The sequence below is a fragment of the Neoarius graeffei genome, chromosome 5 (assembly GCF_027579695.1).
Source record: "Neoarius graeffei isolate fNeoGra1 chromosome 5, fNeoGra1.pri, whole genome shotgun sequence".
Taxonomy (NCBI): domain Eukaryota; kingdom Metazoa; phylum Chordata; class Actinopteri; order Siluriformes; family Ariidae; genus Neoarius; species Neoarius graeffei.
Genome location: NC_083573.1, coordinates 38578491 through 38598627, shown reverse-complemented (window position 1 = coordinate 38598627; position 20137 = coordinate 38578491). Strand labels below are relative to the sequence as shown.

The 20137-nt window shown below is 40.1% G+C and overlaps 2 protein-coding genes across 10 annotated transcripts in view; one reads left to right on the top strand and one right to left on the bottom strand.

The window, feature by feature from the left end:
- Positions 1-59: 59 nt before the first annotated feature.
- Positions 60-17310, bottom strand: LOC132886687 (uncharacterized). 8 transcript variants are annotated; one of them, XM_060921638.1, is made up of 16 exons: positions 17300-17310; positions 11044-11958; positions 10114-10250; positions 7763-7897; positions 7530-7645; positions 7287-7422; positions 6487-6665; positions 5827-6395; positions 4637-4862; positions 3326-3553; positions 2970-3127; positions 2494-2668; positions 2206-2390; positions 1916-1972; positions 1453-1663; positions 60-1348 (listed from the first exon to the last, which is right to left on the bottom strand). In XM_060921638.1, exons 9-16 carry the CDS (start codon positions 4650-4652, stop codon positions 1245-1247), a joined length of 1134 nt encoding a protein of 377 aa, XP_060777621.1. In that variant the 5' UTR covers positions 4653-4862; positions 5827-6395; positions 6487-6665; positions 7287-7422; positions 7530-7645; positions 7763-7897; positions 10114-10250; positions 11044-11958; positions 17300-17310; the 3' UTR covers positions 60-1244. The 8 variants fall into 8 exon arrangements, with proteins under 8 accessions (XP_060777621.1, XP_060777624.1, XP_060777623.1 ...); XM_060921641.1 differs by lacking the exon at positions 17300-17310 and having other exon boundaries at positions 5827-5988; positions 6199-6395; positions 11044-15129; XM_060921640.1 differs by lacking the exon at positions 17300-17310 and having other exon boundaries at positions 11044-11093; positions 11814-15129.
- The window catches only part of slc2a3b (solute carrier family 2 member 3b), a 30206-nt gene continuing 25003 nt past the window's right edge, over positions 14935-20137 (top strand). The window contains exons 1-2 of one of the 2 annotated variants that reach the window (XM_060921635.1): positions 14935-15010; positions 17029-17129. In XM_060921635.1, coding sequence (XP_060777618.1) covers positions 17112-17129 — 18 coding nt within the window. In that variant the 5' untranslated portion in view covers positions 14935-15010; positions 17029-17111. Of the gene's footprint in view, positions 15011-16913; positions 17130-20137 lie in introns of those variants that run through there. The other variant, XM_060921634.1, reaches the window with a different exon arrangement.

The window sequence follows — 20137 nt, the reverse complement described above, 5'->3', positions numbered from 1 at the left end:
TATGTACAATTCTTTATAATGTTTGATTAAAATTGACAAAATAAGACAAAGCACTCTGATTCTAAATTTTAGATTTTTTTTCACAAAAGTGCTAATTAAACCCATACGAAAAAGAAATACATAAAACTTCTAAAAGGATGAATACAAAAGTCTTACACAAAACCTCTACTGCCAGAAACATATATGGCTATACATATCTTATATGACACATATCACAAAAGTGGCCCATTTCTCATTTCCCTCATGTATGAATAAAGCACACATATACATGAATTGACTAATTAAGTTATATGGTGACATATACTTCCAGTATATGAGACATGTAAAGTTTAGAATATGTCAGATAAAGCTTTTGTCTTATTCATATATGATAAAACACCATTACAGACGGATTTATGCATGTAAAACACATGCAATGTATATAAAAACAATGCAGTCTTTGTATGGTATTGATACGATTTTGATATGTGAAATAAAAAGTATGTATATGTAATATATATGTACACACTCATTTCCATACATGTTGGTCTCACATAGCATACATGTTTCTTATATGTGAAGTGTATGTTTTTCATGAGTGTTATTGTGTTATTCCTATATGATAAACCACCATTACAGGCAGATCTGTGTACCTAACACACATACACTGTATACAAAAACTGTGCAGTCTTTATATGGTTTTGATAAGATTTTGATATATGTACAGAACATTATATATATGTAATATATATGTACACACTCATTTTCATATATGTTTGTGTCACATAGCATATATGCTTTTTATATGTACAGTGTATGCTTTGTATAAGTATTATTGTGAGATTTCATAAGAGTAATACACAGGGATTTCAACCACACTTATTTGAAACCTCTACTGACAAACAGTAGTTCACTTGCACTAGTACTACTGATCCTATCAAAAAAGTGATGGTTAGGCATATAGTTCATGAAAAAGAATGTATTTTCAACATTAATGGCACACATTGCAGCCTTCTGCCATTCCCCACAATTTAGAGATAAAGTGCCATTTTGAAAAACAGTGGAATGACAAACACATCCTTACTGTACATAACTGTACATAATATACAGACATTGCAGCCTTCTGCCATTCCCACAATTTAGGAGATAAAGTGCCACAAAGTGCCAAAAGTGGCATAATGAACACATCCATACTGTACATAACCATATACTATATTTATGAACTGAAATGTGATATTAAGAACAAAACATGAATTTCAATGTTCTCATTGCTGTTGCTTAACTTTATTACGCATCTCTGTGATCTTCGCATTGATGCTGCTCCCTATCAGGGACAGAGGGGTACCTGGCCATCTCTCCAGAGTTGCATCTGCAACAAACAAACCCAAAGAATGGAAAAGTTAGTAGACTACACTTGACATTCACAGTAGCAGAGATGATTGTCATAACAACTATTGATAATACTGAACGTACTGTAGATGGCATCAACTTTGGTCTTCTCAAGGGGGAGACGAGCCTCTCCCTTCCCCTTGTTGGTCCCCTGAAGATTACTGACTAGAAGCACTTCAGTGGGGAATACCGCTGTTAGCAGGTGTCTCACGAATGTGGTAGCTGAATTTGCATTGACTGCATATGCCCAGGTGAGTTTGTCCTCCATTACTCCACTGCCACGAAAGATCTCAACCTTAAAAGGACACATGGAAAAAAGGTGTTAAAGGATTATAACACTGTATTATTTTGTATATGAAATCACAATTATATTGGCCTTTAAACAGGGCTCCCACTACCACAGCCTGGTTGTGTTATATTAATGTGTTGATACTGGGCACAGTACGAAAACACATACAGGTGCGTGTGCATACACAATCACAATTGCCCTACACATTACAACATGCCTGACCATCTATATAAAATGATATTCATTAAGACACGTCACCTTTGATGGCGAAGAGCTAGTTGTATCCCTGTCTCCACGCCCAGCATCAATCGCCATCTGAGAAGGACACAAGGTAAGTGCACATATTAAGACATATTTTGGAGCCATAGAAAAATTTCCAATCTTAGACTGTGTGCTAATGTGTTAATTATTCAATTTCATTTTCTGTAGTTCTTCTGTACCGCACAACAGAAACTTACTGCTATAGTTGGATAAATAAAGTATATCTGCTAAACTCATAAGCATACCTGTTAGACAATTCTGTATGATGTATTAATTTCTAAAATCACCTTTGATGACTGGGAGCTGGCTGAAGGTGAACTAGACTGCGTTGAAACAGTAGGTGAGGGGCTGGAGGTGGACTGAGTGAAATAGGGGAGAGATGGTGATGAAGGGTAGCTCTCTGACCCGGGCATCCTGGGAGAGGCAGGCTGACATATAATCTTCTTCATGCCAAAAATTAGTCCTGGCACATCTTCACACAATGACAGAAAAAATACAGGTAAGCAGAATTAGCCATCATCACTGGTCCTTAAGTAAAAAGGTTCTACAACCGGTACTCAATAAATAATTTATACCTTGAAGAACCAAGTCTTTCCACTTTTGGCATTCTTTCTCCAAGTCCTTGTTTTTCTGGTTCAATGCAGAGACAGTTTTTTTCAGTTCGTTGAGCTCGTTTGATGAAGTTTCTGGTCCCCCACCATACATCTTCAGAAACTCCTTTGCAGGATCAACCTGAGAGACTTTTAACCTCTGGTGGTCAAAAAAGGAAGCTAGAATTAGTTAAATAGAGGCTGCTGTTATAATTGCAACATGCACAACAGAATCAATAACTTTCTTGTGAATCAAGGATGCACATCCACATCAGCTTTGAAAAACTTCAATGGAGTGATGGGGAGTGTGAAGTGTGCCACTAACACACAACATGTATATGTGCATAGCTTTAAAGTACAAATGTGTAAAATGACTCATACAGTACCCCTGCTGGAGGTGGCCCTGTCCCATAACACTGTAATAATATGATCAATATAAGATGATGGCAAATTCACACTACCTTCTCTGGTTGTTGAGGAACTTCAATGTCTTCAGTGTCTGTGTCGTCTGATTCTTCCCCATACTTCTGGGGGGGCACAGAGATCCTCTTTGTTAGAGGGGCTGGTTTATTGGTTTTCATTAACTCATTCAATTTTCGTGTAGCCTCATAACGAGAACCTACAGAAGAAAAGACATTGTCACACACCAAATGAAGATACAACATCACTTTATGATGACACTATGACAAACTGTAGCGCAAACCTTGCTTCCATGACTGAATTTTCTCATGGGTGCAATGACAAATGTCTATTATGGTATATTAACGAGAATAATGTGTATTTAAACCGACTGATTAAATACTAGGCTGTATCTTACCAGTCACAAATTTCACATTAGCTGCATAATGGGGATAACCTCCTGGTGGCCTCTTCCCACGCCGCCACTCAATTGAAGCCTGATACGGGCTTAAAGGAAGCCCATCAGGGCCCATTTTTGTGTCATCGTAGCCTATGATGGCATCAGTTTTTACATCACTTAACTTGCCATCGTCGTCTCCTTCCGACCACTGTACCACAGCAAACTTCCGAGCCAGCTTTTCTGACACTAAAAGAATTAAGAAAGGATGAAAGGATAAGGAGACTGATACATACTTACATTATCCCGTAACGCCACATTCACACCCATACCTTTCAAACTGATGAAATGGCTTTAAAAACAGTTGTTTTGAATGGGCATGGCTGAAAACGGTAACTGTGCATAAACTGTTCACTGTTACATCCACATTCAGCATGAGCAGAGCATGAAAAAAAAAGTTTTCATTGGGAGGTGGGGGGGTGGCACTCTGACCAAAATACTTATTTATTTACTCTGACTAAAATACTTATTTATCATTACTGCCAAGAGACCTTATTTTCATGGTTGCTTTGTGTGATGGTCTGACTTATGACCTGTATTACTAGATTGCCAGTGCAAATTTTTAGATGTGGAAATGCATTATTTCAACATACTGAGTCGAAAAATTGACTCAGAAGTTAAGTGAACTTTTAAGTGATTTCTAACCTAATTAATGTGTGAACCGCCAGAGCTAGCCTACTGCAGTACTACTCTGGTACTACTACCTATTATTTCTTTGCTATTTTTTTAGAAATGGCAACTGAAAGGTCCAGCAAGTTACTAGGTGCAGTCAAGGTCCTTCAGTCAGTAGCAGAAGTTGGTGCTTTTGCTCACTTGCTGCTTTAAATTATACAAGACATAATTATCAACTCATATTCTATAAGTAAGCGCAAATGTGATTATTGTTAGTTAGCAACAGAGGTAATTAGCTATCGTCGATGTGATAGAGAAGTCTTGCTACAAGCAAGTTTGCTTCTCTGCTCTTGGCGTGCAGTTTGTGAACTGTGTGTTCTTTTTGGCACTGTCAGTCTGTGTACCCCGAAAATCAACAACTTTCGCTTTTATCAAGCACTAGTAGGTGAATAAAAGGTTCCAGTCTCAGAGTTCTACCTGACTACAATATCATAAGCTAATGATCAAGTCAGTGGCAGAAATGATGAAGCCCTTCATAAACTTTCTTTGCTAGCGGTACTGGCATATTGGTCAAGTAGCCATCGTGGTCTTGCTTAAAAACCGACCACATGTGAATGAATGCAAAATACGACATGACAAAATATTTATTAAACTCCTTACCTCTTGTTTCTTCCATGATAGCGAGGTCTTCTTCTAGCAGGCTCGCTCGCGCTAGCTCACGCTTTGCTTCCCCTGACTCCACAGCTTCCGTTGTAATTCGAACGTAACAGGTGTCTCACTGGAAGATGGAGATCTCACGATGTTTCCAGAGAGGCGGGGAGCAGGTTTGAGCGTGAGGCTGGCAACCGCATGATTCACTGTTTTCCATTATGTTTAAAAGAAAGCACTGCGAAGAAAATGAATGGCTAAAAGAAAATATTCCTCGCCGCACCTTATTACGATGGAAAAAAAGGTTTGTGTAACTGTTGATATACTGGAGTATACTGGGATAATTTATTATAGGCTTCCATTTCTTAATGCAATTTCTTATTAAAAATTACCACTATTATTACAACTCTTTTTTCTTGAATAGTTTCAGAAAATGGTTAGAAATAACACCAAAATGCCTAACTTTTATTCCTGTAATGCAGGCTACAGGATAATTCTATTTATTTTTTCTACTTCTCACTTTATCAGGAAAATCCAAGACACTCTGTCCAACATGTGCAAACACCATGCCCAGCAATATGTAAGTACCCTAACCTGGTGTTTTTGGTTGTCAGATCATGCGTTAGGCCTACTGTCTACAATTTGTAGCATAATACATTACTGCTAACTCACTTAAATAAACCATATCTGGGACTGCTCTGCTCTTCCCACATTAACCAATGGAGGGCCAGGGTCATTAAATCTATAAAAGACACTGTGCACCCATTAACCATTTTGAGATATGACAATAGTTTCCTGGCTTAAAGAGAAACATTTCCCTACAGCAATTACACTCCTTAACAAACATGTAAACCACCCATATGGACTTGAATGTTAAGCCTACGCTGTAACCCCACTGTGTAGGCCTACCTTAGTCGTACTTAAACCATCTGCAGCATTATTTATTAATGTATACCATTATGAGCATTCAGTTTTTATAACTTCTAATTTATGTAGCTTACACTTACTATCACTGTTTTAACTTTCCCCTGTAACTACATGCACACTTAAAGGGATCCGGAGTGAATCAACCCTTAATCTGGTGTTTCAGCCAACAGCAGCCAACACTAATTTTGCATGATCTCCAACCTGTTTTGTCACACTTTGTGATCCATGAAATGAAAAATATGGTTTGTTCTTAGGAAGAACAGCATGTATGTCACCTTCTTAGCAAGTATGCCACCAAAAGGCAGGAGTTAAGAGCAGAGCCTTTCACTTTGTCACCGGTAAGACAAGGCTACAATCTCTCTCTCTCTCTCTCTCTCTCTCCTTAATTATGACGTTTTGTTGTTTTTTTTCCTCCTTTAGGATAATACTGAGGATAACTGGGAAAGAGATAATCAGAGAGACAAACATTCCACACTGGCACAGGTAAGACAAATAGCTCAAATAATCACCCCATAACACCCCAAAACACCCGGCTTTGCCCAATTTTAACTACTGTTGGGCTTTTATAGCAATGTTATTGCTTCAGAAACTGATTTCATTATTACTTACATTATGTGCTTGGTTTTTTGTTAGTGTGCATGTGTAACCTGTTTGGTAGAAGGATTGACCACCAAGCATTGATTTATTATCTTTTGATATCAGATTGAGCAGGACTTCCTTGCGCTTTTTGGAGAGTAGACATCTGGGAAGTTCTTGGCCAAGTGGCCAACGTTCTTCAGGCCTCACATCATTGAAGATGCCAAAGGGCTGGTGTCCACTGCACATGTCGAAGACCTTCTTTGTTCTGCTCAAGGAGATGGTGATCGTGGTAAGTTGAGTTAATTTGAGATTGTTGTCAGTCTGTCATGTCTTGTGTTACACATGCTAATCATTACTTTTTTTGCTCTGTAGGATGGGACAGTGATATTGCTTCATTGTGCCTGCTGCTACATCTCATTCCACCATTGTCGAAGGGTCACAAGAAGGCTGCAAAAGTCAGTGCACTCCAGGCAGAGGACTACTTGGTGAAGTATATGCAGGTAATCTGTGCACTTCACTTCAAGTTTGTAGCAATCTACGGTACATTTTACAACTGTAAATCTGGTGAGATTTATCTTTACATCTCTTTTATATAATAGTCTCCGATTCTGTAGCAGTCTGCATTCACAGTTTTTACATTATGGTGCGTGTGTGTGTAGTGTACACAGCAAATTCTATAGTGTTAAAATCAACTCTGCGAGTGTCAATTTCAACACTACGCCAGTGTTTATTTTGTCCCAATCTTTATAGTGTTAATTTAACACTCCCCAAAGTGTTGGTTATACAACTCTGATTCAGTGTTAAAATGACTCCAATCAGAGTTAATAATTAACTCTCCACAACACCAGATAGAGTTAGTTTCTTCATACAGTAGTGTATGGAGTTAATTTTTAATTGTTAGAACATTTTGGAGAGGCGTGGTTTTTAGAACTCTGAGGGGAGTTGGGCATCAAACACCGCTCAACAACTCCAACTCTATGACATATTTGACTCCTGTAGAGTTAAATCAACATGGTGCAGTGTAATTTCAACTCTTAATTTTAACACTTTTGCTGAACACTGGAAAATTAACTCTGAGAAATTTGCTGTGTAAGACGTAAAAGTAGCTATAAGGACATCAAAAGGTATTTTGATACTAAAAGCCCTTGATACATACCCATGCACCTCCACCATGTCAGCGACCAAGATGTTGACAAGCAGTCTCCTTGTTGCACCAGTCAGTGACTTTGTTTTGTGGTACTCCTGAAAAACCTTCTTCCCCCCGGTTTTCTCAGAAGAACTTGACTGACCATCTGTTAATACAGTTTAACATAGTATTGAAACCAAATATGTTCCACTTGTGACAATGGTCACTATACAACACTCATCATTCATAGTTGTAGTTGACAAAATTGCTTACATTTTTGGCAGCTTCTCTTTCGGTCTGATCCTGTCTGGATATCTTGCTTGGAATCTCATCCAAAATAACTGTAGAGGCGTCTGAGCATGATGCTTCAGAAGATATATCCTCTGAATCTTTTAAATTAAAGCCCATTTAAATTACATCATTAATAAAAAATGCTACCAATTTACGTTACATACAACATACAGTAGAATGCAATAGAAATAGTTCATATCTGTAAAATTAGTTACCATCATTCACAACAGCTGTTATCAACTCCTCTCCCTTCTCCAACAGTTCGGAGAAGATGTCTGCATCCAGTTCTGTTCCTGAGGAGTCTTTGTAAATGATGTCAGTGAAGGGAGGCAGACCAAATTTCTCTATGACTGCACATATACAAAGGAGGTCACAATTGTGCTTGTTGTCTGAACTCCATTAAAGGTAGAGTGTGCAATACCAGATGTATATAAGTGCTTTTTGCCTTTATTGACAAAGCAGAGAGAGATGGGGTAGGGTTGGGAAATGACCCTAACTGGATTCAAACCTGGTTCCTCATGGGCAGGTTGCCTGTTCATTGTCCAGCACATTAGCACAGTGCACCACAGCACAGGGTGGGAGGGTTGTGTGTGTGTGTGTGGGGGGGGGGGGGGGGGGTGTACATTTGTATATTTGGGTAAATATTTGTGTTACTGTCAGTGTTCTTAGTTCTAACTGCACATCTGGAGTCTTGTGTGACAATTTCAAAGCCTCTATGTAATGTAAATTATATAAGGGAATTTGACAAAAAAGCACTCTTGACTTGACTTGACTTGACATCATAAGTATCTTTGGCTGCAAAACATGCTCTGGTCAGACCAGACCAATATTCACAAAAAAGATCAAATTTGTGAATGGGCAGCATAAAGTTTGGAAATAAACTACTAAAACTGCACACTGGACCTTTAGGTAATGTTACAACCCCGATTCCAAAAAAGTTGGGACAAAGTACAAATTGTAAATAAAAACGGAATGCAATGATGTGGAAGTTTCAAAATTCCATATTTTATTCAGAATAGAACATAGATGACATATCAAATGTTTAAACTGAAAAAATGTATCATTTAAAGAGAGAAATTAGGTGATTTTAAATTTCATGACAACAACACATCTCAAAAAAGTTGGGACAAGGCCATGTTTACCACTGTGAGACATCCCCTTTTCTCTTTACAACAGTCTGTAAATGTCTGGGGACTGAGGAGACAAGTTGCTCAAGTTTAGGGATAGGAATGTTAACCCATTCTTGTCTAATGTAGGATTCTAGTTGCACAACTGTCTTAGGTCTTTTTTGTGGTATCTTCCATTTTATGATGCGCCAAATGTTTTCTATGGGTGAAAGATCTGGACTGCAGGCTGGCCAGTTCAGTACCCGGACCCTTCTTCTATGCAGCCATGATGCTGTAATTGATGCAGTATGTGGTTTGGCATTGTCATGTTGGAAAATGCAAGGTCTTCCCTGAAAGAGACGTCGTCTGGATGGGAACATATGTTACTCTAGAACCTGGATATACCTTTCAGCATTGATGGTGTCTTTCCAGATGTGTAAGCTGCCCATGCCACATGCACTAATGCAACCCCATACCATCAGAGATGCAGGCTTCTGAACTGAGCGCTGATAACAACTTGGGTCGTCCTTCTCCTCTTTAGTCCGAATGACACGGTGTCCTTGATTTCCATAAAGAACTTCAAATTTTGATTCGTCTGACCACAGAACAGTTTTCCACTTTGCCACAGTCCATTTTAAATGAGCCTTGGCCCAGAGAAGACGTCTGTGCTTCTGGATCATGTTTAGATACGGCTTCTTCTTTGAACTATAGAGTTTTGGCTGGCAACGGCGGATGGCACGGTGAATTGTGTTCACAGATAATGTTCTGTGGAAATATTCCTGAGCCCATTTTGTGATTTCCAATACAGAAGCATGCCTGTATGTGATGCAGTGCCGTCTAAGGGCCTGAAGATCACTGGCACCCAGTATGGTTTTCCGGCTTTGACCCTTACGCACAGAGATTCTTCCAGATTCTCTGAATCTTTTGATGATATTATGCACTGTAGATGATGATATGTTCAAACTCTTTGCAATTTTACACTGTTGAACTCCTTTCTGATATTGCTCCACTATTTGTCGGTGCAGAATTAGGGGGATTGGTGATCCTCTTCCCATCTTTACTTCTGAGAACTGATGCCACTCCAAGATGCTCTTTTTATACCCAGTCATGTTAATGACCTATTGCCAATTGACCTAATGAGTTGCAATTTGGTCCTCCAGCTGTTCCTTTTTTGTACCTTTAACTTTTCCAGCCTCTTATTGCCCCTGTCCCAACTTTTTTGAGATGTGTTGCTGTCATGAAATTTCAAATGAGCTAATATTTGGCATGAAATTTCAAAATGTCTCACTTTTGACATTTGATATGTTGTCTATGTTCTATTGTGAATACAATATCAGTTTTTGAGATTTGTAAATTATTGCATTCCGTTTTTATTTACAATTTGTACTTTGTCCCAACTTTTTTGGAATCGGGGTTGTACAAAAGCAGCACCAATTGATCAGACAGAAAGCATTGCTAACCTGCTTGGTGAAACTGCTGGTTTACACAATAGGTCCCATCACTCTCTGTGATCTTCACATATTTCTGTTTTCTCGGCACTTAACTTTCACAAGCATTCTCTGAAAGAAGTCAACCCACTTCAGTGACATTACTTACACTTGGGGGGGGAGGGAGAGAGAGAGAGATGGAGGGGTGGATGGGTATCAGACATCAAATTTAAGACCTACACAAAGTACAAAAAATATGCATATAGAAAGTATACTGTTCTCTAATGACGTTTGTTGAAAGATTTAGCTTATATGGTAATAGATTAAATCCAATAGGACATTCTCTTCTGCAATTCAGTCTGATGCTTCTAGCCCCTTCTGATGTACAGCTGGAAGCAAACGTCTTCTGAAGCCATATATCAATACTATTAGTTGCAAAATGAAGTGGGTGGGTCTGCCGCTTGTTTCAATGGGAGTTTAATCAACCCAATGCCAAATAGAAATTAATTTTGTTGAACACAATTCAAGTATTTTGGTTTGAGCTAGACTGTGCATCAAATAGCCTGGATACAGCCTACTGTAGAACATGCATCTTTCATTCAAAGGCCAAGTTTAACAGGATTAAGCATAGACACAGCCCACGACTTTAGGTAAGCCAAGAGAAGGGACAAGGGTGCTAGCGGAATATCACGTGTTAAGATGCCAAACATATCCCACGGCGCCCACGGAAATTTCGACCAGACTGAGCACAATTAGAATTCCACGAGTCATTCGTGTAAATTAGACGCGCATTAAGAGCTGTATCGCACAAACCTAACTCGGAATGCCATGCTTTGAACCAGAAGCAGAGGTTTAAAATGACGTGAGGTTTTAAGACTTCGCTTTATGACATTAAATCCTACGGTGCGAAACGTGCGAAAACCCTGACAAACACAGAGGTGTATAGTAAATGTAAAGTCTTACCCAAGCTAGGAACTGCACCACAAAAATCCAAAGATAATATTCCAGTTGTACTGCAAACACAGAAAAACGAAGCGTTATATGGATGGTTTTGTAGCATATTAAAGGGACATTGCTGAGACATTCTTATGTTTGAGCCATTCAAAAAGTTGCACACTTCCTCACGGCAAACCGGATATGTTTATCCTCTGGCACCGTCACGCCATTTCATTCACTGTTATGTTACCAGATAGCCTGATAGCAAACATAAACGAAAGCTTCACTTGAAAATCTCTGACATTTTAAATCAGTCAGAGGAAATATTCAAGCCATGTGTAGAAGAATTTCACTAACATTGCCTTTAGTCAGATTCAACATCACCAGCACTCCACTCATGAAAGACTGGCTGCTCTAATCTTTCAATTCAATTCTGCAGAAAGGGGGGAAATAAAGTACACAACTCTAATGGTGTAGGCTCTGACAACATTATTGGCTCCTTATTTCACATTTCAATGAAATTCATCGAATATCTCCATGTTTGCTAAAGTACTACATTATAGTTAATATACCTGTAAACCAATACTAGCCTGCCGTTAGCTAGCTAATAACATGAGGTTACTAGCCAATCTTTGCTATCCATTCGGTTCACTTTGTTGTCGCTAACATACGTCATAGTCAACTGCAAATCAGTGCAAATTATCCAGTCGACTACTTCACATAATTTTGACTTCACAAACAACATGTAACAAATTACGAACAAATTGACATAAAATGAAATACCAAGTATGACTTACCATATACTCCAACGCCGAGAAAATGGCGTCTTCGCAGGCGGCAAAATTGTTAGAACATTTTGGAGAGGCGTGGTTTTTAGAACTCTGAGGGGAGTTGGGCATCAAACACCGCTCAACAACTCCAACTCTATTACATATTTGACTCCTGTAGAGTTAAATCAACATGGTGCAGTGTAATTTCAACTCTTAATTTTAACACTTTTGCTGAACACTGGAAAATTAACTCTGAGAAATTTGCTGTGTAGTAACATGAGGAAAGATGAGGAAAAAAAGAACACCCCCCCACTATGCTCCTATCAGGAGTACAGTGTGGGAGCATTTAAAAGCCTCCACACAAGCACACAATAACACAAGTACACTTTAAAACACGGGACTTGAGGGGGGGAAGGGGAGAAAGGAGGCGGCAATCAGGGGTGGGGAGAAGGGGGAAGGGGGTAGGAGGGGAGGGGAGGAGGTACATAGAGGTAACCCAGCGCAAGCAAGCAGCCATCCGCTCCTGCAGCCATGAGGGCACTGGTCACGCACCCACTTGTCACACTGGGGGTGAAAAATGGCGACCATGGAAAATTGGGGAAGGAATGCGAAGAATGCGAGAGTGTCTCCCAGCAGTGACCTTCTGGGGGAAATGTTGCCCCAGCAACAGCCTCGATTGAGGCCGGTGCTGTTCAGGGAGCCGAATGTTGATAAGATAGAGATTGTTTGGTCTTACGAACAGACGCAGTCTTTACACGTCCACACCACTCGTCCATATCTGTCCATTTCGTCCATTCTGTTCAATTCAATTCCATTTGGTCTCCGAAATACTTATTCCTTGCAAAGCCGAAAGCATCTCCAAGATGACAACCATGTTGTGGTTCAAGTTCTGCCACAGTCTGAGTGCCGACAGCTTTGCCCACCACTTCAATCATATCGGGCAGCTTTGTGGGGCTTTGAACAGCTGTCACCGTTGTCTGATTTCCTCGATATACCAGGGCAATGCCTAATCCAATCAGCAAAAGTCCGGTAATCATGGTTCCGAATAGGTAGATATCTTCAATGTCCTCCACAGACGTTCCGGCAGGACATGTGGGTTACCACGAACCCAGGCTTCTCGTTGAGAAAACTGTGTCAATTTCGTTAGGAGACCAGTTTATCAAATCCATGCTTTTTTAGTTTAGAAATTCAATGCGGAGAGAGTCTCTCAAAAAAAAAAAGTATAGGCAGACGAGATGAAACAAAGAGCACAAGCAGGAAAAAAAGGAGAGGAGAGGAGAGCAGAGAAATGCGACCGCCTTCCGTGAGAGCACGGAGAATTTTTTTTTTAATAATTTTGCTGTTATAATAAACTCCACTCTTCTGGAAAGGCTTTCCACTGGATTTTGGAATGTGGCTGTGGGGATTTGTGTTCATTCATCCACAAGCGCATTAGTGAGGTCAGGTACTGATGCTGGATAAGGAGGTCTCGGGTGCAGTCAGTGTTCCAGTTCATCCCAAAAGTACTCAGTAGGGTTGAGGTTAGGGCTCTGTGCAGGATGCTCAAGTTCTTCCACTCCAGCCTTAACACACCATGTCTTCAAGAACTTTGCTTTGTGCACAGGGGTGTTGTCATGCTGCAATAAGTTTGCAGTTCTTGGTTTCAGCGAAGGGAAATTGTAAATCTACAGCATACACAGACATTCCAGACAACTGTGTGCTTCTAACTTTGTGGCAGCAGTCTGGGGGAAACCCACATACTGTATGTCTGTGATGGTCAGGTTTACATAGTCTTTTGGCTGTATAGTGTAGGTTCTAGGACAAGCAATAAAATGTGACAAAAATGCTGTCTGAAAAGAATTATTGCAAAAAGAAAACTGTTGCAAGGGGAAAAAAAAGTTTCAAAACTTCTTGGTATTGTTTGCAACATGTACGTAGATATTTTTGCAATAATGAGGCCACAGTGACCGCGCTATTTCTTCCCACCATTAAAGATTTCAGTTTGACCACGTAGGCAATCCTGACTCAGCACTGCCAAACTTATTCTTCTTTCAGTTGCTCCTGTTAGGGGTCACCATAGTGGATCATCCTTCCCAATTTATGATCCACATATTGATTTGGCATAGGTTTTTTTGTTTTATTTTTCCCACCAGATGCCCTTCCTAAGTCTATCCGGGCTTGGGACCAGCACTTACTATGCACTGGCTTGTACAACCCCAGTGGCTGGGTATTTTACCTCATGTGCATGCCTTTGAACTGTGGAGGAAACCGGAGCACTTGGATGAACCCCACGGGGACACAGGGTGAACATGCAAACTCCACACAGAAAGCCCCCCGTCAGCCGTGAGGTTCAAACCCAGAACCTTCTTGCTGTGAGGTGACAGTGCTAACCACTGCACCACCATGCTGCTCAGCACTGCCCAATTTCTAACATGAAATATTTCAATAAAAAAGAAGAAATAGGAAAACAAATTTTATACCTCTGTTTACAAATTGTCCTCATGTTGTCTTGACAACCATGCCATATCCTAAACCATATTCAACGCACATTCTTGGGTAGAGTGATGTAATACACATAGGATAAACGATATGCGGACAATATTGCATGCTATCGAACCAAATGAATGAAACCCGCTAGAAAGGAATAGAATACGTGTTTTTATTCCATGGAAAAAAGTGTCCTGTATGGAGAATAATTTGCATTATGCAATAAAAAGGAATGGAGGGAACTTCTAGACATCACAGGTCAAATACCGTACATCTTGTCATTTGCAGGATTTCCAGGAAGTAGTAATTCACTCTACTCCCTTCAACACATTGTTGATGCTACCCGGCTTTCTAATAGAGGACTGTTTGTTTACAGATCTCTGATTCCCTCCTCCCAGCTAATGCACACCATATCCCATTGTTGTAGAAGTGAGAGTCAAAGACTTGATTTCATTCAGCAGTTTGAGGTGGGATGCAGTGTAGGCTGCTCAATTACACAAGTCGCATATCAACGTCTAGTGCATTTGCACACAATCTAACTTCAAACGTGTTTGACGTAACCAGGCTTCCTAAACTCTGCACTCTCGGTGACATGCTCAATCCTGGAGATTTCGTGCAGTTGTCATCAGACCTGTTATTTATGTGTAATAGGAAGTGTAACAGGAAGTCAATCTGGTCAAACCCCTGATATAAAAAAGAAAGTGCACAAAGTCATTCAGGAGGTCATAACGAAGGACGGTGCCAGTATTTTAAGTCAGGTATGTCTTTGATTTCATTCTGATTATTTGTCACTACTATATATAGGACATCTTTTGTGTGTTTAGTGTGCATCATTCACCCAGGAATGTGAATATAGTTTACCTTTAAAGTAACTGAAGATACATAATTAAAACTTTAAAACTTTAAAAGCTAATGCACACCAGATGCAGCTTCTCCAGGTAAAATATATAAACTGAAGGTGCAAAAGATGGGCTCTTACTGTAACTGTAGCATCTCAGCCACAAGGAAAAGTACACTTTGGTACCATTATTTCTGAGAGTGTACTGGGATGTTACCAGGATGTATTCATTTTCCGAAATCTTCTAATAATTTCAGTTTGAAACCTGACCAACTTCAAGAGTTATATTTTGTCCATGAAGTAGCCTACCTTTCACATCATTGTCCCAGGTGGTTTACAGTGGTGCTTGAAAGTTTGTGAACCCTTTAGAATTTTCTATATTTCTGCATAAATATGACCTAAAAGATCATCAGATTTTCACACAAGGCCTAAAAGTAGATAAAGAGAACCCAGTTAAACAAATGAGACAAAAATATTATACTTGGTCATTTATTTATTGAGGAAAATGATCCAATATTACATATCTGGGGGCGGCACGGTGGTGTAGTGGTTAGCGCTGTCGCCTCACAGCAAGAAGGTCTGGGTTCGAGCCCTGTGGCCGGCGAGGGCCTTTCTGTGTGGAGTTTGCATGTTCTCCCCGTGTCCGCGTGGGTTTCCTCCGGGTGCTCCAGTTTCCCCCACAGTCCAAAGACATGCAGGTTAGGTTAACTGGTGACTCTAAATTGACCGTAGGTGTGAATGTGAGTGTGAATGGTTGTCTGTGTCTATGTGTCAGCCCTGTGATGACCTGGTGACTTGTCCAGGGTGTACCCCGCCTTTCGCCCGTAGTCAGCTGGGATAGGCTCCAGCTTGCCTGCGACCCTGTAGAACAGGATAAAGCGGCTAGAGATAATGAGATGAGATTACATATCTGTGAGTGGCAAAAGTATGTGAACCTCTAGGATTAGCAGTTAATTTGAAGGTGAAATTAGAGTCAGGTGTTTTCAATCAGTGGGATGACAATCAGGTGTGAGTGGGCACCCTGTTTTATTTAAAGAACAGGGATCTATCACAGTCTGATCTTCACAACACATCTTTGTGGAAGTGTATCATGACACGAACAAAGGAGATTTCTGAGGAGCTCAGGAAAAGCGTTGTTGATGCTCATCAGGCTGGAAAATCTCAAGAGAAGGTGGGTCATGCAGCAAGACAATGACCCTAAGCACACAAGTCGTTCTACCAAAGAATGGTTAAAGAAGAATAAAGTTAATGTTTTGGAATGGCCAAGTCAAAGTCCTGACCTTAATCCAATGGAAATGTTGTGGAAGGACCTGAAGCGAGCAGTTCATGTGAGGAAACCCACCAACATCCCAGAGTTGAAGCTGTTCTGTACGGAGGAATGGGCTAAAATTCCTCCAAGCTGGTGTGCAGGACTGATCAACAGTTACCGGAAACGTTTAGTTGCAGTTATTGCTGCACAAGGGGGTCACACCAGATACTGAATGCAAAGGTTCACATACTTTTGCCCCTCACAGATATGTAATATTGGATCATTTTCCTCAATAAATAAATGACCAAGTATAATATTTTTGTCTCATTTGTTTAACTGGGTTCTCTTTATCTACTTTTAGGCCTTGTGTGAAAATCTGATGATGTTTTAGGTCATATTTATGTAGAAATATAGAAAATTCTAAAGGGTTCACAAACTTTCAAGCACCACTGTACGTTATGTCTGGAATGTAGAATGTGTTTTGTTTTGCTTCTTTCAGGCAGCCTTCATTTACATTCATCTCTACATTCAGCTCTGAAATAAATTCAGTCTGATGTAACCGCAGTAGCTCAAAGCAGACATCCGCTAGAGGAAATGACTTGCTTCTAGCCCTAACTTATCAAGCATCGTTTTTTGTCACTACAACCACATGATATACCGTATAAAGCCTCATGTTATTTCTATTCCAGATAAGTAGCTTGTGTAGCTGAGAGACAACCGAGGATTAAACTTCAAAACTTTGAGTTTTATAACCAGTGTGAAGACGGAGAAGATGGCAGATGGTAGCAAAGTAAGTTGCATCACATTTTTACTCTTCCTCTAATAAACGTTAGAGTGTTCGCATATTTCTGTCTTAGCCATTTCAAACTTCACATAACTTCATATTCACTTGAAGTAGCATATTAGTAGTATGAAGCATAATACACACTGTATGAGAGTATCAATGTCAGCTATACTCACAGCTTTCCTGTGTGTGTGTGTATGTGTGTGTGTGTGTAGTTTAGTGTATACTGTGTGCATCCAGACCAGATCTCAGACGCACACTTGTGTGTTTCAGTGTTTAAACTTTATTTTTAAATTTTGCTTTTCAATTTTATTTAAATTTATTAAATAAACCTGAGTCACAAATAATGACAGATGCTTCTTTTTCAAGATTCAGTATATTCCAGTGCACATATCTGCAATGTTGATCAACTTAATCATGATGTAATTTACACATAGCCAATTATTCAACGCTAATTATTACACAATATATAGATAATTAGTCAAAAGTTTCAAAACACCTTCTAATTCAATAGTTTTTCTTTATTTTTATTAATTAAAAGACGTTTCATGTCTTCAAGGTACAACCCCGATTCCAAAAAAGTAGGGACAAAGTACAAATTGTAAATAAAAATGGAATGCAATGATGTGGAAGTTTCAAAATTCCATATTTTATTCAGAATAGAACATAGATGACATATCAAATGTTTAAACTGAGAAAATGTATCATTTAAAGAGAAAAACTAGGTGATTTTAAATTTCATGACAGCAACACAGGGGTGGTGTAGTGGTTAGCACTGTTGCCTCACAGCAAGAAGGTCCTGGGTTCGAGCCCAGCGGCCGGCGAGGGCCTTTCTGTGCAGAGTTTGCATGTTGTCCACGTGGGTTTCCTCTGGGTGCTCTGGTTTCCCCCACAGTCCAAAGACATGCAGGTTAGGTTAACTGGTGACTCTAAATTGACCGTAGGTGTGAATGGTTGTCTGTGTCAGCCCTGTGATGACCTGGCGACTTGTCCAGGGTGTACCCCGCCTTTCGCCCGTACGGTAGTCAGCTGGGATAGGCTCCAGCTTGCCTGTGACCCTGTAGAACAGGATAAAGCAGCTAGAGATAATGAGATGAGAGGAGACAACAACACATCTCAAAAAAGTTGGGACAAGGCCATGTTTACCACTGTGAGACATCCCCTTTTCTCTTTACAACAGTCTGTAAACGTCTGGGGACTGAGGAGACAAGTTGCTCAAGTTTAGGGATAGGAATGTTAACCCATTCTTGTCTAATGTAGGATTCTAGTTGCTCAACTGTCTTAGGTCTTTTTTGTCGTATCTTCCGTTTTATGATGTGCCAAATGTCTTCTATGGGTGAAAGATCTGGAATGCAGGCTGGCCAGTTCAGTACCCGGACCCTTCTTCTACGCAGCCATGATGCTGTAATTGATGCAGTATGTGGTTTGGCATTGTCATGTTGGAAAATGCAAGGTCTTCCTTGAAAGACATGTTGTCTGGATGGGAGCATATGTTGCTCTAGAACCTGGATATACCTTTCAGCATTGATGGTGTCTTTCCAGATGTGTAAGCTGCCCATACCACACGCACTAATGCAACCCCATACCATCAGAGATGCAGGCTTCTGACTGAGCGCTGATAACAACTTGGGTCGTCCTTCTCCTCTTTAGTCCGAATGACACGGTGTCCCTGATTTCCATAAAGAACTTCAAATTTTGATTCGTCTGACCACAGAACAGTTTCCCACTTTGCCACAGTCCATTTTAAATGAGCCTTGGCCCAGAGAAGACGTCTGCACTTCTGGATCATGTTTAGATACGGCTTCTTCTTTGAACTATAGAGTTTTAGCTGGCAATGGCGGATGGCACGGTGAATTGTGCTCACAGATAATGTTCTATGGAAATATTCCTGAGCCCATTTTGTGATTTCCAATACAGAAGCATGCCTGTATGTGATGCAGTGCCGTCTAAGGGCCTGAAGATCACGGGCACCCAGTATGGTTTTCCGGCCTTGACCCTTATGCACAGAGATTCTTCCAGATTCTCTGAATCTTTTGATGATATTATGCACTGTAGATGATGATATGTTCAAACTCTTTGCAATTTTACACTGTCGAACTCCTTTCTGATATTGCTCCACTATTTGTCGGCGCAGAATTAGGGAGATTGGTGATCCTCTTCCCATCTTTACTTCTGAGAGCCGCTGCCACTCCAAGATGCTCTTTTTATACCCAGTCATGTTAATGACCTATTGCCAATTGACCTAATGAGTTGCAATTTGGTCCTCCAGCTGTTCCTTTTTTGTACCTTTAACTTTTCCAGCCTCTTATTGCCCCATCACAACTTTTTTGAGATGTGTTGCTGTCATGAAATTTCAAATGAACTAATATTTGGCATGAAATTTCAAAATGTCTCACTTTCGACATTTGATATGTTGTCTATGTTCTATTGTGAATACAATATCAGTTTTTGAGATTTGTAAATTATTGCATTCCATTTTTATTTACAATTTGTACTTTGTTCCAACTTTTTTGGAACCGGGGTTGTATATCATGCATCACAGGGTGGGCTTTCCCCATTCAAGCAAGCATTGTGGGATACAAATTTGAAACGGGACACAAAAATGGAGGACGCGAATGAAACGTGAAAGACCGACTACAATAAAGGAAAGCGAGAAGAAAAGACGTTATGTTGCGAAGGAAAGAAAACGCAGGACCAAACTAATAAATATCGGCAGTCAGCGAGCACCATGGTGTGATCAGCTGTTCGTTTAGCAACAGAATGATGGAAGTGTCAGTGCATGGTCAAGGTAAACCTGTAGATGGCAGTAATGCAACACTGTGGATGCCAGCTGCCGTAAAACCCAAAAGAAGAAGGAAAAGAAGAAGAAATGAAACCTGCGTATGCACACACAGACTTCCTCTGTCTGCTTGACTGTGTGAAGCGAGCAAGTTCATGCAAATTTTTTGCTCAGGAATCCCCTCAAATTAAATAACTTCCCAGTCGAGGGTTTTTTTAGATATGGGAAAAATAAA